Source organism: Festucalex cinctus, chromosome 15 (assembly GCF_051991245.1).
Source record: "Festucalex cinctus isolate MCC-2025b chromosome 15, RoL_Fcin_1.0, whole genome shotgun sequence".
Taxonomy (NCBI): Eukaryota; Metazoa; Chordata; class Actinopteri; order Syngnathiformes; family Syngnathidae; genus Festucalex; species Festucalex cinctus.
In genome coordinates, this window is record NC_135425.1 from 6,866,726 (window position 1) to 6,884,158 (window position 17,433).

The 17,433-nt window shown below is 41.7% G+C and overlaps 1 protein-coding gene across 2 annotated transcripts in view; it reads right to left on the minus strand.

The window, feature by feature from the left end:
- Positions 1–6,577: 6,577 nt before the first annotated feature.
- megf10 (multiple EGF-like-domains 10) overlaps positions 6,578–17,433 on the minus strand; it is a 94,904-nt gene continuing 84,048 nt past the window's right edge. For both annotated transcript variants that reach the window (XM_077496433.1, XM_077496432.1), the window contains 12 exons: positions 16,951–17,097; positions 16,622–16,756; positions 16,396–16,524; positions 16,163–16,291; positions 15,934–16,062; positions 13,340–13,468; positions 13,006–13,227; positions 11,968–12,077; positions 11,769–11,889; positions 9,018–9,062; positions 8,715–8,924; positions 6,578–7,472 (listed from right to left, as the gene is read on the minus strand). In XM_077496433.1, coding sequence (XP_077352559.1) covers positions 7,306–7,472; positions 8,715–8,924; positions 9,018–9,062; positions 11,769–11,889; positions 11,968–12,077; positions 13,006–13,227; positions 13,340–13,468; positions 15,934–16,062; positions 16,163–16,291; positions 16,396–16,524; positions 16,622–16,756; positions 16,951–17,097 — 1,673 coding nt within the window. In that variant the 3' untranslated portion in view covers positions 6,578–7,305. The remainder of the gene's footprint in view (positions 7,473–8,714; positions 8,925–9,017; positions 9,063–11,768; positions 11,890–11,967; positions 12,078–13,005; positions 13,228–13,339; positions 13,469–15,933; positions 16,063–16,162; positions 16,292–16,395; positions 16,525–16,621; positions 16,757–16,950; positions 17,098–17,433) is intronic.

A 17,433-nucleotide genomic window follows, 5' to 3' on the forward strand; every position in this document is an offset into this window, starting at 1 on the left:
ATTCAAATTTAGAAAATACTAATTAGTAAGCTTGTAGAGTGTAAGATTTATATGAAAATGTATTATTTATTTATCTGAAATTTCAGTCTTATAGAGGTTGTAATCTGTTTCATGTTTGAACAGCATTAAAATAAAATATTAAGGCTTAATGTTCCGTTCATATAACATTCTTCCATGCTCAAGGTGTGAATCCTTAAAAAAAAAAAAAAAAAAAAAAAATCGATTCTGCCGATTATTGAATCGATTCGAGTCATTGTTGCTGTCATCCCATGTTGTCCATTTTATGCCTTGTTGCCCTCGTGTTTTCGTCACTATAGTTTGTTTTTGACTTTGTTAATTTTATTTTGCCATAGTACCTTGTTTACCTTTTTTTCTGAATGAAATCCCCTTTTTACTTGCATCCCTGCCTTGCCCTGTTTTTGTTGCCCCCTGCAATTGGGTCCTGCCTCCGACACCACCCAAACGTGACAGACCCTCAGTTTTCTATAACTGACAATAAGTCTCTTATCTCTGTGGATTTATATTGACCTACTCTTCGTTGCTGAATTGCTTTAATTGAGCAAAACTGGAGAGTTTCCGAGCATGTACGGAATTTCAACGGTCATGCCACAGCATTTCAATTAGATTCAAGTCTGGACTTTATGATGTATTTGTGATCGTTGTCGTGATGCAGAACCCAAATGCGCTTCAGCTTGAGATCACAAACTGATGCAGAATTTATGGTTCCATCACAAGTCATCCAGGTTCTGAAGTCGCAAAGTAGCCCCAGACCGTCACACTACCACCACTGTGTTTGACTGTTAGGCCCTGTTTACACGTAGTCGGGGTTTTTGCAAATGGGAGTTTTTTTTTTTCCCCCTGCGTTTTGCCCTTATATCCACACGTCCCCAGTTTTTGTTTTTTTTTCCGATGAAAAAATGAAGGTTTCCAAAAACTCCAGCCAAAGTGGAGATTTGTGGATTTTTCCAGATTGGCGTTTGCTGTCGTAAATGGAGTTTTACGTTGTCATGACTTGGGTCATGCAGGAGTAATGTTTGGGTCTCCTGGGTTAAACTATCATATCTGATAATTGACTTTGTTTGAACTGATGATTTGTTTGAGGCAAATATCTAATGTTTCCTTTTCTTTGAACAATCTGCTTGTAACTAGAGAATGTCAAGTCTCTTTCATCTCTCTATATGGTTAGGACCAGTCGGCAGCGAATCAGATGGGTCCAGGTCAGTCCGGTCTCGGCTCCTTATATGGTTAGGAGTCAATCCACAGCGAATCGGATCGTTCCATGTCAGTCCTGTTTCAACGACCTATCAGGGTTGCCCACATGTCTAGCCTCGGCCAATAAGATCGAGTCGCTGTTTCAGAAATGTGTGTGTTGCCGGATTATTAACTCTGTTCGTCGATGTGCTTCCGCAGCCCAAGGGGGCTGGCATGCAGTCTTTTTGTTTTTCGTTTAGTTAAGTTATGTGAATAAATAGTTAAAACCTTATTTGTGTCTGTGCCTTGGGATCCAACCCTTCAGCACATAACATACGTCATCGCTCTACACACGTCACTCATACATATCTCAAGTTGTTAATAAACGACAAGTGAAGCTTTTTTTTAAAATTGTGTATTCATCCTTTGTTTTCCTCTATGCTCTGTTTATGATGTACTCACTCTTGATTGACTGTTTACATGTATATTTTTTTTTAATAAAAAAAAAAAAAGTCTTGCATGCACTGACAGACGTATGGGGTGGAAGTGACGTCAAGAGTCGAGCTACTGCCGCCTAGAGGCTTGGCATGCATCGAAATGAGTTTAAAAACGCATGTCTCAGTTTTTATGTGTGTGTGTGTGTGTTTGTTTGATTTTTAAACAAACTAGGCAGTGTGGTTAGACTTTTTTTTCCTACATGGGTAGGGGGGAAATATTCGTTTTTACCAATATCTAGCTACATGTGGACAATGACCAAGTAAGATGCTTTTCTTCTTAAATGGCGTTACTTTTACATTTTCAGTAGGGATGTCACGATAAGGGCATTATCGTGATAGTGCGATATTAAAACTGCCACAATATCATCACAATATTTAAAAGGAACACATTTGTTAAAAAGGTCAGGTTGGTTTCCATTTGTGCAGTTCTAGCACCCTCTAGTGGCTAGTTTATTAGTGCTATTTAATTTTCATAAGGGATGTTTTGGCCTTCTATGTTTAAAATCTATGATAATTGTCAAATAAAGGGAAACCTAATTTGCTTGTGAAGCGATCATTGTGTGCTTGCATTACCAAGTAAGTGCCTCAATATTGTTATTTGAGATTGTAGGTGGTTTATATGCATTGCTGTTATGTACAAAAGCACAATATTGTTGTTTTTTTTGGTAGTATGAGCTCTCTTTTTTTACAATATTGTGATCTTTTTTAAATATTGCCACAATATCGTGATAATTATCGTATCGTGACCTTCATGTCGTGATAATATCGTGTCGTGATGTTTGGATATTGTTACATCCCTAATTTTCAGTGTTCAACTTTCGACTCATCAGTCCATAGAATATTGTCACAAAAGTCTTGCGAATCATTCAGATGTGTTTAGCAAAAGTAAGACAAGCCTTGAATGTTGTTTTTGGTCAGCAGTGGTTTTCAACTTCGAACGCTTTCTGCCCAGTCTCTTTCTCATCGTTGAGTCATAAATACTGATCTCAACAGAGGCGAAGGAGGCCAGCAGTTCTGTAGTCATAAAGCTTTAGAAATGTTTTAGGAACCCTTTGCAGACTGATCGATGCCAATTCCTTTATTTCTCACCTGCTTTTGAATTGCTTTTGATCATTGCATTTTTTTTTTTTTTTTTTTTTGTGCAGCTTTTTAAGATCTTTTGGGCAACTTCATTCCATTTCGACAATTTCTTCACTGAACAGGTCTGGACAGAATCAGACTTGGGTGTTGTTAGTGAAAATAAATTGAAAAATGTGATTAGCCACAGTAAATTTGTGATTTAGCAAGGGGGCAAGTATTTTTTTCCACACAGGGTCAGGTCGCTTTGAATAGTTTTCTTTTTTCCTTAATAAATCAAATCACCATTTAAAAACTGTATTTTATGTTTACTCAGGTTATCTTTGGCTGATTTAAAAAAAAAATGTTTTGATTATCATAAACAAAGTGGGAAAAGTGCAAAAAAAAAAAAGAAGAAATGAATGAATGAAGGTGCAAATACTTTTTCATGGCACTGCATGCACTACCATCCTGCTTGAACTACTACCTTGTTCAACAGAACCCCCCTGGCCTAACAGTGAACAAATATTCTTCACATAAATCTGCCTTGTCCCTGATCTACTCTTGTGTTCTTCCAACACCCACCTGTAATAACGTTTTCCCTTTAGCAGTTAACTCGTCAGATAATGGGGGTATTTCACAAAGGAGGTTCACCAAACTGTGAGATTAACCCTGAGCAACGAGTTGCCATACCTCCGATAGGAAACTCTGCGTTTTCGGTTCCAGTCAAGCTGATTCCAGTGAGTTATAGCAACACTGAGTAGTCGCACCAGGACTCAATCGCAGGGTTAAAAGACTGCCTCAATGGAGCACAGATTCGTCGAGTCACCATGGCAACGGGGAAGACGAGCACGGTGCCGCCCTCTGCTTCCGCGTTGCTTTTTAAAAGATTTTTTGCCTCTTTCAACCGAAAATCTTAATGCGATCATATGTCAAATTTGAACATCCATCCATCCATTTTCTGAACCGCTTACGCCTCACAACGGTCGTGGGGGGTGCCGGAGCCTATCCCAGCCGGCTGTGGGCAGCAGGTGGAGCACACCCTGAACTGGTCGGCAGCCAATCGCAGGGCACACAGAGACGAACAACCTTCCACACGCACAAGCACACCAAGGGACAATTCGGAGCGCCCAATTAACCTGCTATGCATGTCTTTGGAATATGGGAGGAGACCGGAGAAGACCCACGCAGGCACGGGGAGATCATGCAAACTCCACCCAGGAAGGCCGGAGCCTGGACTCGAACCCGAGTCCTCAGTACTGGGAGACTAACCAGTTACCCACCGTGCCGCCCCAAATTTGAACATGTCTTTATTTATAAAAAAAAAAAAAAAAAAAAAAAAAAAAAGTAACACCACAGCGGCTTCCCAGAGGGGAAGGTGGTGTGAAAAACCATTGCTGCTCCGGTCAATGCGTAAATTTAAATGTATAGTCCTTTGCAATCACATTACAGGGGAAACCTGTTGAATGATAGCTCATTAATTCATTTCATTTAGGTCAGGGGTGTCCAAACTACAGCCCGCTGTCTATTTTTCAGTAGCCCGCGACATATGCTAAAATATGTCATTTGACACAGTTCAAATAAAATAAACAAAACAAAAATGTTTGGAGATGTTCAAAGTAAGAAGGGAGGGTATCGAAAAACAGGTGCCATTATTTTAGTTAACTAAAACTAATGAAAAACCTAAAATTCAAAAAACAATATTGTTCCCGAAATAAAATAAAAACGAAAATGCTCTTTAAAAAATGAAAACTAACTGAAACTACATTTTATGTTTACAAAACTAACTAAAACTAACTATAATTATAGCAAACATGTCTTTCATTTTAGTCTTTGGTCATTAATTTAATGCATGAGCCTTTGGGAATGATTTTAAATGTGATTTTTGGTGGATTTATTTTGATATAAACCGGAATAATGACGTTTGGAAGTATGTCAAACAGAAATGATGTCATCTAGCAGCAGCCAATAGAAAAGCACCTTAAGAAGACGTTGCTCCCATGGTGTTTTTTAAAATTTGCGCACAAGTAATACACATTAAAAAAAAAGAAAAACCTAATACTAATACTGAAACTAACAAACTAAACTAAAGTTAAACATTTTTTAAATAAGTAAACTAATAAAAACTAACAGAACCACCCTGAAAACTAATAAAAAAATAAAATAAATGAAAAAATTCCAAAACTATAATAACCGTACTGCCATATTACAAATAAATTGGCTTATAAACTGTAGCATTTTTCGAAATACCGGTATGCAAAAGCACAAATTATTTGTACGATTTTTAGGACTAAACACAATTTCTCTTCATAACATTATGTGGCCCTTGCGTCCTTCTGATTTTCTGTATGTGGCCCTCAAATGAAAAAGTTTGGACACCCCTGATGGAGATGATGGTTTGTGATGTGAAACGCAGTACCGCTCAAAAAGGTAACTTTAGGGAAATGCCAGATATAAGCGGTCTGATAACATTCTCGTGACGAATATTTAATTCCCTGCGCACCTGTGGCACCTTCATCAATAGGCTCATTGTCAAAATGACATGCCATGTTCGTGACAAAAGTGGACTTTACGCTAATATACTACAGGCGTATTCATTCCAAAAGTGGCCACAGCGGAATGAATGAATGAGGAATGAATTGTCTTATGTAGCTGAAAAGAGGTGGGTACAGGGAAAAACTCGAGGTTCATTGTGACAAACCTGCACCTGACCAGGTTAGGTTGATGGACCATATTACTACGGTAACTGACCGAGAGGTTAAATGACCTCTTTTTATGAAACAGGCTAGAGTTCCCTCTTATCCTCTGGTTTCCGTTACCTCCCTTTCTGAAACGAGTTTCCCACTTTTCAGGGTTTCTTTACCCAGGTTTTTCACGAGAGCTGCTTTGTAAAATACACCCGACTTCTATGATAATTAACTCATTCGCTCCCAGCCATTTTCACTGAAGCAACCCCCTTAGCTCCCGGCTGTTTTACTGGATTTTGGCTGATTTTGCAAAGCCCATAGAATATTGTGTTCTATTTCTACAAAAACATCGCACCTACCTAAAGAAATATAAATATATTTGTATCTGTTTCTGTTTTGCAGCAATTAGCATTAGAATATAGCCAAGTTCTAACCTGTTCAAAACACTGGGAAAAGAGCTTGTTGCAACATGGCCCTAGCTGATCTCTTATACTCTACTGCCACCTGTTGGTGTTTTTTTGTTTGTTTTGTTTTTGTAATAAATACCATTGCTTTAAGAGACCTCTTCAGGTCAGAGGGTGCATCAAAGCCTTCTGTATGCTCAAGCATAATAAAACATAAAAAACGTATAAATATGTTTCTGGGACCATGGCAATATTTAAAATAGAACATTTTTATACGTTTTGGGGAGCAAATGAGTTAATGATAATTTGGGACAAACGCCAAACAAAAATACTGCTAATTTACAATAATAATAATTAAAAAAAAAAGTTGCAAGATAATGTAAGAAAATATTATGAGAATAATGTAATTTCAACAAGTGAATGTCAATCGTTTTCAAATGTAAAATGTCTGAGACCAGCACACCCCCCATAGAGTACTTTTAGGTAATATTGAGTTAAAAGCACTTCTAGTTGATGATCAAACAAAGCCCCCCCCAAAAAAAGAGATGATTTTAGTCCGTATAGGTGTTTCACAGGGACCAAAACAATATTTATCACATTGATCTGCTAACACGGATGATGGTGTTAATGCAGAAAAAAAGTGTTTTTAATGATACAACAATAGACAAATTAGTCACATTAACATCAGTGGACAATTTTGAGATTCAATTGACTCAGTGTTTCCCAACATTTTTTTTTTTTTTATTATTATATCCAAGCTACCCATTTTACATTAGAAAAATCTCACACCACTCAAGCAGACAAAAATGGCACAAAAAATATGAGTGTTGAATTATGATGATCAAATTAGTGTGAAAACTGAGCATGTTTAATTGAAAACAAACATACTTAAAGGCATTTTCTATTCAATGATTGGCAACACCCGGATACACTTGGGTTTTTTTTTGTACCTTCTGCCATCTAATGGAAGAGAATCTACTGTAAGTGTTCTGTGTGTCAATATACGCAGTTAGCATATATAGCTAAGCAAAGATATTTTTATTGTACAGGTATCGGACGGACGTGAAATTGAAACATTCCTCATGGTGCCCCAGATTATCGCTTACGGCACTCTGGTTGGGAATAACTGAATTAACTGCCATGCGTGTTTTGGGAATGTGGAAGTAAGCCTCTCAACTGTGAAGGAGACATGCTAACCACCAAAACATTCCAATTACAGTATATAAAATATTCAGAAGCGCTACATATCAGATGTATGAAATTATTTAGCATGAATCACGTACAAAATCAGTTTCAGTTGAAAATACAAACTGTACAGTAAAATTAGGTTTTGTATACCTACTATGTTTATAAACGTTATAAAAGGTAAGCGTAAAAACACAACATGACAAAAATGGAAAAAAGTATGCAAACTTTTGATGCTTCCAGTTGTGGAGGTGAAAAACATATTTCTGCAACGAGTCTCTGTTGTCAGTCACTATCCAGGTCCTTGTGGTCTGATGTTGGACTTTCTCGGACTGGGAGCACATCATAGTGACAGGGAATATGGCTGTTTTTTGGTAGATCGTACGGGTCCTGGCCTGGCTGCATGCAGTCACTACTTTGTCCATTGCTGCGAATAGTGCTTATAGTTGGCTCTGAATGAAAGACACATGAGATTAGATGCCATTCACGTATTCAACAACTACAATAGCTATTTTTCCCTGGATCACTTGTCCGTCAAGCAAGTTGTTGCTCTCTAGACAACCAATATTGTCAAGCCTTGGCCCTGACGTATGTAAATCCCTGACGGGGTTGCACACTTTCACGTGGATGCCATTCCAAAAGTGGGTGTTATGGAAAAGAAGTATGGAGTTAGAATCATGCCAAAACCCCGTAAACACAAAAAACGTGATCTACGTCCACAAAACCTGATCTACGTACACAAAACGTGGGATCGACGTACAACAAACCTGATGGTTTGGTGTACGTGGTGTACACACACACGCACGCACGCACCGCCTGTCACACACACACACAAACAAACAAAATAACGAAAAACGTTTAATATATTATTTGAGGGTTGTTTAATGTTACTTTAGGTGATTCAGTAAATTAGCTGCCCGGCAACATTTCCTAACTTTATTATGCGGGACAAACGAGGCTGAACATAACGCTAACGTTACTTCGCCAAGCAGCTCATTTAGTGTGGGGTCATCATACTAACGTTATTAATTTAGATATGGGCAACAATGATAACACGGAAATTCAAATGCACTTTCTTTTCTTTGTACAAGTCTGGATGTCCATGTTTCACTAAGTTGGATATGTCACCCTTTCGTCTGAAAACTGTTTTGGCATCTTTTTCATACAGGTATTTGAGGATCGATTATTAATCCCTGCGCATCAACCTCAAATCCAAAGTACTTCCATACGCGACTTTTGACATTTCTCTTCTCAACTAAGTGAGGGGCAGCTGCCGCTGCAGTTGAAGACGACGCAGATGTGCAGGCTACTGCCACGTTGCACGCATTGACTGTTGTTCTCCTTCCTTATTATTGTTGCAGCGACAGGGTAGTCACGTGACGTCATTAGACGTTGCGTGGGTTGCCAGATAACCACTCATTTACACCCCCAAAACATCACAAAAGACGCGGCCAGATATGCCGCCTCTGTACCAACGGTACTTCGGGTATTGTAGAAAAGGCAGTACCGTCACATTTTCAGAATCTTGGCATCGACTCGGTACCGAAGTATTGGTTCTTGTGACAACCATGATATATATATATATATATATATATATATATATATATATATATATATATATATATATATATATATATATATATAGCAAGGCTTATAATATCAATAACATTTCTTGTCCAACACTAACTCCTCACCAATTTCATAGACATTCTTGTTATTGGTCAGACTGCTGCTACTAGAGATTTCAGCGTAAGGTGAATCCCGTCTGGCAGGTGACTTCATTTCCACATAGCCGCATTCAGTGTTTTTCGTTGTCAGTATGGGGGGGTCCTTTATTGTGGCGTAGGGGTTTTCAGAACTGTTTAGGGAGCTGGAGCTTCCATGATATGTTATGTCTTTCAGGCCTGTGCAATGAAACAGAGGAGCCAGCGTGAAAAACAATTAGCATTAAACTGGCAAAACAGACCAATTTCAGCCTGTGTATTGTCAGAATTTACCTCGCAATGACTTCGCCATGCATCTTCTGTCTATTCCGTAGGCTCCTGGTTTTGCAAGAGGAAAGAAATTGAAAGCAAAGTCAGTGAATAGATAAAGTAAAGTAAAATTATGTCTGTCACTACTGTAAATAGCGAGGCGTGGGATCAAGCGTTTGAAATCTTAACATTTTGTTTTTTATGTCCTTGGAAGAAGGACTCGTGTCCAGGCTCCGGCCTTCCTGGGTGGAGTTTGCATGTTCTCCCCGTGCCTGCGTGGGTCTTCTCCGGGCACTCGGGTCTCCTCCCACATTCCAAAGACATGTATGGCAGGTAAATTGGGCGCTCTGAATTGTTCCTAGGTGTGCTTGTGAGTGTGGATGGTTGTTCGTCTCCGTCTGCCCTGCGATTGGCTGGCAACCAATCCGGGGTGTACCCCGCCTACTGCCCAAAGCCAGCTGAAATAGGCTCCAGTGGGGGGTGCTGGAGCCTACCCCCTGCGACCCTTGTGAGGAATAAGCGGTCAAGAAAATGGATGGATGTCCTTGGAAGATTGGCGCCCATTACCACTTAAATGTGCCCTAGGTTATCCTTGCTAAGCCCGTAACACTTCACCAGAGAGGTGTCCAAGCATCCTAACCAGATGCCTAAGCCACCTTATCTGGTTCTTTTCAAGCAGCGCTTCTACTCTCAGTCCCTGCTCACTCTAAGGAGGAGCCAGTACACTGTACTGGGGAAAATCATTACAGCATTTGTGACTGCTGTCTTGTTCTTTGGGTGACTACACTCAGAACTTGACCACATGCGGGAGTGGATGTAGATTGTTGACCAGTAAATCGAGAGATTCTTTAACACAACAGAACGATGCAGAGTCCAAATCGCTGGCGACACTGTGACAAACTGCTCCATTCTTCTCCAACCTTTGAACATGACTTTATTTTGAAACTGTGTCGGTCTTCCTGTCCTGCTCAATGTGTTCTGTGCTAGTTTACTAGTCCGGCAAAAATAGAAAAAAGGTCTATCCGTGCGGCGGACTCCGGCACGATGCAGCTGGTCCACGGTTGATAATTTGAACAAGTTGATAATGCCCGAGCGGAGCAGAGATGCAACTCACACGCAAGTGGTGTAATCCCGGGGTAAAAAAGATTTTTCCCCATGGGGAAGCTAGGCCACGGTGGGTAAACTTGGTCCTGGAGGGCCGGAGTCTTGCAGGTTTTGGATGTTTCCCTTCTTCAACATAGCTGAAATATGATCAGCTCATCAGCAATCTCTGCATAAGCCTGATAACGATCCTGTTGACTGGAATCAGCTCGAGTTGGAAGAGGGAAACCTCCAAAAACCTGCAGGACCCCAGATGGGCAAACTCGGTCCTGGAGGGCCCGAATATGCCCACCACTGAGCTAGGCAATTCCCCATCCCCTTATACATAGGGTCAATAGTGCACTGCTTCATCTCCTAAGACACCAGATGGTGGACCAGAATTCCCTCAAAGCCGTTCAGAAGTCATTCTCCACAGCCTGACAGAACTCCTCCCATGTCCCAGCAACCAAAAACCACTATATGACCACGGCTCACGTCAGTTGCTTCAGCAGTTGAGGCACGGAACATGGCCTGCTTGGACTCTTAGTATGTCCTTTACTCTGACATGGACAAAGTCTGTGCTAGGAGTTTAATGAGTGCTCTCCATAAACCTCTCCAAGGATTCAAAAAAATGCATCCATCCATCCATCCAGCCATCTTCTTCCGCTTATCCGAGGTCGGGTCGCGGGGGCAGCAGCTTTAGGAGGGAAACCCAGACTTCCCTCTCCCCAGCCACTTCAACCAACTCCTCCGGCGGGATCCCAAGGCGTTCCCAGGCCAGCCGAGAGACATAGTCTCTCCAGCGTGTCCTGGGTCGTCCCCGGGGCCTCCCGCCGGTAGGGCATGCCCGGAACACCTCTCCAGGGAGGCGTCCAGGAGGCATCCGAACCAGATGCCCGAGCCACCTCAGCTGGCTCCTCTCAACGCGGAGGAGTCCCTCCCGGATGACCGAGCTTCTCACCCTATCTCTAAGGGAGAGCCCGGACACCCTGCGGAGGAAACTCATTTCGGCCCCTTGTATCAGGGATCTCGTTCTTTCGGTCACGACCCACAGCTCGTGACCATAGGTGAGGGTTGGAACGTAGATCGACCGGTAAATCGAGAGCTTCGCCTTTTGGCTCAGCTCTTTCTTCACCACGATGGACCGATACAGAGTCAGCATCACTGCAGACGCTGCACCGATCCGCCTGTCGATCTCCCGCTCACTCGTGAACAAGACACCAAGATACTTGAACTCCTCCACTTGGGGCGGGATCTCATCCCCGACCCGGAGAGGCCACGCCACCTTTTTCCGACTGAGGACCATGGTCTCGGATTTGGAGGTGCTGATCTTCATCCCAACTGCTTCACACACAGCTGCGAACCGCTACAGTGAGAGTTGGAGAAAAAAAAAAATACAGTCCCTCGAAAATTCTGTTTGGTACAGAGACTAAAACAACAGTCAGAACCCAGCTCCCCCGCGCAAAGGCAAAGTAAGGCGATTCTCTTGTCCACCAACACATGAACTCCAACATATAGGTACCGTGCCATTGCGGAGCAACAATTATGTCCACAGTGCCTCTCATAGGGGGCATCTACACTACAGATTCATACCCAAGCTGTGCATCGAGGCAAGCCCAAATCTTGAAGTGGAAACCTTTCTCTTTCATTTGGTATGAACAATTCAGTTAAACCAACTTCTAGTTTATGACTCACCAAGTTCATTGAAGCAGTCCCTGTGTTTCCAGCCTGCTGGCAATGTGCCAGTGGCATCACCAAGAGGATATCCCTTTCTTTCCTCCACATTCTTCAAGTTCACAAACATGTTGTTCTTGGCCTACAAAGTACAAAAATGACAATTAAAGTGACCTATATGTAACAGTATCCACAGTATATCGTTATATATTAAAAATACTTTTCCATATGGAGAGTTGTTATGTTGTGGGCTAGTGCACTGGGTCAGAGTGTGGTAGCTGGGATTGGAGAAGTAGTTACTGGGGTGCACGTCACGTGGTAGATGAGCATCTGAAAAGTGAACAATGGTGGAATAATGAACTCAGCATGCACTGCATGAGTCACAGTTCGATTTGTTTTAGCAAAAATGTACAAAAATCAAGCAGTTCTTTGTCATGATCTGTGATTTGTTCATGTTGGACTTAATGTGACATCAAGATTGTTACTAATTATTCCAGATTATTTTGTGATTTGATTTTGGTACATTTTCCTGCGTATCTTGTTCATGCCTTCCCAGCCTGCTCATTATGCAATACCTGCTCCACTTGTGTATCAGCTGTTCAGCTCTCTCCGTCGACCTATGTCATGTTTGGTGGAACTTGTTGTCTTGCCAGTCTGTTTGTATTTAATTCCCCGCTGTTAGTTCAGTCTTTCTTTTGACAATTTGTCAAATGTTGCATGTACTCTCGTGTTCTGTTGTCTGTCTGTGAGGGTGAGTCCTGTTTATTTATTTACGTCACTGTTTTTAACTTTGAGCATATTTTGCTCATGCTACATGATGATGATCATGCACATTTGTATGAGGTTTGTGAAAATATTTTTTTCATATTCCCCTGAACTTCTGCTTTCTGTGCCCACTTGCCTGCCTTTGGGTCCACTTTATACTTTGCACACCAGCAACTTGCAACAAAACCCCGACATATGGCAGTGTCAAATACAAGTACATGCAGTTCCTGCAGTAGCAAGTAGTCTCTGTTGATAATTTTTGGGCTGGGTATTGCCGCCAACCCCACAATACGATACGTATCACGATACAATAGCTTGTTCTAGGTTTTATCCTTTACAATATCAAAAAATAAATCTGTTTATTTTGACATGGGACCCATTGTTCATACCCATTAAAATAATAAAACAACCAGATTTTTTTTTTTATGGCAGATCCACTCCATAAATTTTGGCAGATCCACTCCATAACTTTTTAAATTGGTATGCAATGTACCTGTGATGGCGTAATCAGTGGTCCCCCTCATGGCAGGTGTGTAAGTCACTGCTGGCATGGAAGGTTCTTTTCCTTTCTGCTTCTTCCTGTAGATGATGAAGAGGAGGAGGAAGAGCACAAGCAGCACCAGCACGATAATTCCTGCAATGGCTCCAATTTGGTAGGTGTCCACCTGCACTGCAGCACTTGTGAACGTGTTGAGGCTGTCAACTACAACACCAACTACAGACAGGAGGATGAAAAAGGCAGTCACAATGTTAAGACTTTAGGGTGTGTAGAAATATTAGGTTGTCCAATAGAAATTTATTTGCGCACGAGCCTGTATCCTCCTCACCTTGGTCACAGCGGGCTCCCTTCCAGCCGTTGTTACAGTAGCATGTACCAGTGATGTGATCACATGTGGAGTTATTTAGACAGTCACACACGTGCCGGCAGCCATAACCATATGAACCAGGAGGACACTCTACAAATAACAAGCGACACTCAAAAGGTAAGCAAATATTCATCATATCATGGTCATTTGCTCAATTCAATTCAACAAATTGTGATGATGTACTGTAATCAGTCCTTTATCAAAAAACACCCCCCACATTTTAACTCAGAAGATACATTTTCCCCACAACAGTGAATTGTCATGTTTCATTGTAATTTAATACATTGGCAACCCATTGAAAAGAGATACAATGCTGCCATTTGCTGGCAATAGTTAGTGGCTGTTTTTGATTCCACAACCCATTGACCAGGCAGCGCTGCACTTAGACGTTTCACGCCCATTGATATATATATAAAAAAAAAATTAGTTGACGTCGTTTAACGTTTATGGCGGCATACATTGTGATTTTACTCATTGTTATTAAACGTTTTTGGCGGTCAAAGAGTTAAAAGACAAATCCAAAGGAAGGCACCACTTAATTGGGACAAAACTACAGTCTCTGACCAGCTGAGTTTGATTCATTTTTAAAAGCAGTTCTAATATTGTTGAGTATTGTTTTCATATAATTTGATCAATATGCATGAAGACTTAACCGAATGAATGTCATTTTGAAAATAATTTCCAGTAATCTCATATGAATATATGAGTTATTGGCAGTTGTCATTGAAAAGGTTATAATTGTTTCTAAGTGAAAAAAGTTTCTCAAGTAATATTTTTCACACTTTCAAGACCATAAGGTGTGACTGTTATTTGTCCCAATTGAAATTTCATGATTTGCTTCATGTTGCACACGCACACACCACCCTATTGCTTAATACACACAATCCTATGAAAACTAATAAAAAAAAGGTTTTGTTTATTTTTTGTTCTTTTACAAATAAATGCCAGCTGGGATAGGCTCCAGCACCCCCGCAACCCTTGTGAGGAGCAAGTGGTTAAGAAAATGGATGGATGAATGGTCCTTCCATGTCATCCAAGCTATCTTTGCCGTTAATGCCCACCAGAGGGAGCCTCATCATTTTGTTGTTGCAATACACCAGAGGGATCTGTAATCTGGGGTCCATTTCACAAAGCAGGTTCAACAAACTCTGAGACTAACCCTGAACTGTGATTTGACCTACCCTGAGATAGGAAACTGCGTTTTCGGTTCCAGGACAGCTGATTCGAGTTAGTTTGATCAACGCAGAGTAATTTCACCTGGAGTTAAGCACGTGCACTACCACACTAAAAAGACCGCATCAATGGAGCCGTGATTCGCAGAGTCGTCATGGCAACGGGGTAGCAGATGGTGGCGGCGCCATTGTGGCTCAGGGGAGCATTTGAAGGATTGTTTTCCTTGCCACGACCCGCCCTACTCTGCCTCCAATTGGCTCATCATTCTTCGTTCGCCAATCTAATCAGCGTAGGCAGGGTTCCTGTAGTGTTTTTTTTTTTTTTTATTTTTAAGTTTTGGGTGTTATTGTTGCTTTTTTTGGGTCTGTGGTTGGTGTTTTCATGTGGTTCTGATTTCTCCCCTTAACCTCGTGTCATAAACCCAGTTTGTGTCACCAATCGGCATCGGTGCCCTCAGCCAATTGTGTTCCCCAGGTATGTCTCATTAGTGTTGGTGTATTTAGTCGGTGGTGTTTGTTCAGTTGGTGTGGGAGTGTTGTCATTGTTGAGGTCAGATCAAGTCAAGTCAAGTCAAGTCAAGTCAAGTCAAGTCTAGTTGTGGAAGAACTGCGTTTTTGGTCTCTGGTCAAGTCGTCCTCGTCACTGTAAGTTGCCCACGTTCTGCCAAGTTGCCCACGTTCGCCTAGTCTCCCAAGTTCCATTCTCTCGTTCAGTCCAGTCATGGTGACCGGCTTCCCGTTGTCTGGTCAGGTCTTGGCAACCAGTCCTCTCACGTCCCGTCATGACAATCAGCTTCCCCTCTTCTGGTCAAGTCTTGGCGACCAGTCTTCTCACATACTGCCCAGCCATGGCAACCCTCTTCCCCTCGCCCAGTCAAGTCTTGGCAACCAATTCTCTCATGTCCCGTCTCGTCTTTGTTCACTTACCTTACCTGTTATGCAAATAAAGTTCTTCTCATTGCCCTTCCTGCCTGTTTCCCTGCCATGTTTTCCTACATTTGGATTCATCCCTCACCCACTCGCACCCCCAATCATGACAGGCCATGGCTGAACGGTGTACATCATGTGGTTATACTCACATATATTGACTGAAAAAGAAGTGCATATACTCAATGCAAAGTGAAAAAGAAATGGGTATACTCTGTATACCTGCGTATACCCTGGACTACACCACTGTATACCCTGGACTGCAACACTGGGTGGGATGGATTATCTCAGCAAAGAAGTGCTCTATCACAGATTTAGACTAGTTGGTGAACAATATTTGCGAGAAATGGTGATACTGTGTTTGTGGAAGAAGTTTTAGATCTTTGGTTTCACCTCATAAAAAAATAGAAGCCAAAACAAAAGCGTTGTGTTTATATATTTGTTGAGTGGACATACTTTGTTGACAATGCTGGCCCATGAAGCCTGTGCGGCAGGTGCATTGCCCAGAAATGTGATCACAGTCTGCTCCATTCCTGCACTGGCATGTCTGAGAACAATCTTTCCCATAAAATCCTAATGGACAACCTGCAAGGCAGTCAAGACATCGTATCAAGCTGCTGATAAAATGGTGATCAGCTGTGACTATAAAGCAAAGACAATTAAATAGTCAGTGTATTTGACTGACGTTGTGTGCAGTAAAGTCCGGTCCATCCCGGGGTGCACTTGCATTCTCCATCATAGGCACTGCAATATGCTCCGTTATGACAGTTACATGTGTGGATGCAGTTGGGTCCCCATTGAGCAGGAGGACACGCTACAACACAGAGACAACATTATCAAGTTTGGTGTAGCGTACAATGAAACAAATGTAACACACTTCAACAGTACCACTCATTTAAGTCAAGTGATTGAACTGACGTTGAGAGCAGTCACTGCCGATCCATCCTGGAAAACACTGACAGGAGCCATCAATAGGGTTGCAGGTGCCGTTGTTGGTGCAAGTGCAGCTCAAGGAACACTTCTTCCCATAGTAACCACTGGGACACACTACACATAAGATGTCTTTCTTAAACAACAGTAAAGATGACATTGGCACCAATATGCTGTACTGCTAAAGGTCACAGCTATGTGGTGTAATGCTCACCCTCATTGCAAAGGCTCCCCTTAAAGCCTGGCAGACAGTCACACTGTCCACTCACATGGTGGCACGGTCCATTACTGTGGACACACTGGGGACATGTCTGACTGCAACGGTGACCAAAGTAACCTGGAGAACAGACTGCAAAGAAAAAGGAACCCAACGATTAGGTAAATTCATCGAGAAATTGACTGGCATGTTTGACCTGAGCAGGATCTGGTTCCAGTATCTCTGACTAAGTTAACACTTGTTAACAATGATGAAGGCTGGACATCTCTGTTACAAGTATAAATGTATCTCGAAATAAATCACCTCATCAAAACTTCTTCACTTACTTCTCTGACAGGTGCTGCCTCTGTATCCTGGTGCACACTCACATGTTCCTTCATCAGGAGAACAGGATGCCCCGTTCTTACAGTTACAGGCTAGGGAGCAGTTTGGGCCCCAGCGGCCCTCAGCACACACACTGTCACAATGGATACCTGTTCACGCACACACACGGACACCTCAACTTTATTTACAGAGCAATTTAAAACAATCACCACTGCCTACACAGAGCAAAAATTAGTCATGCAACAAGACGACAAGACAACAATAAATTAATGACATAAAAGCAGTTAACACCACAAAACACGAAAACAATACCGAGTTTCATGCTGAGTTGAAAGCCAAAGAAGAAATGTGTGTTTGAGGGAGGGCTGGCTGACTCCAAAATAAAGTGGATTACACTAATATAGCCGAGATGTGACGAAGGCATGGATTACTGATTCAGCTCAACTGATTGTTGAGAAAGAAGAGGCTTTACCTAGTCAGCTGCC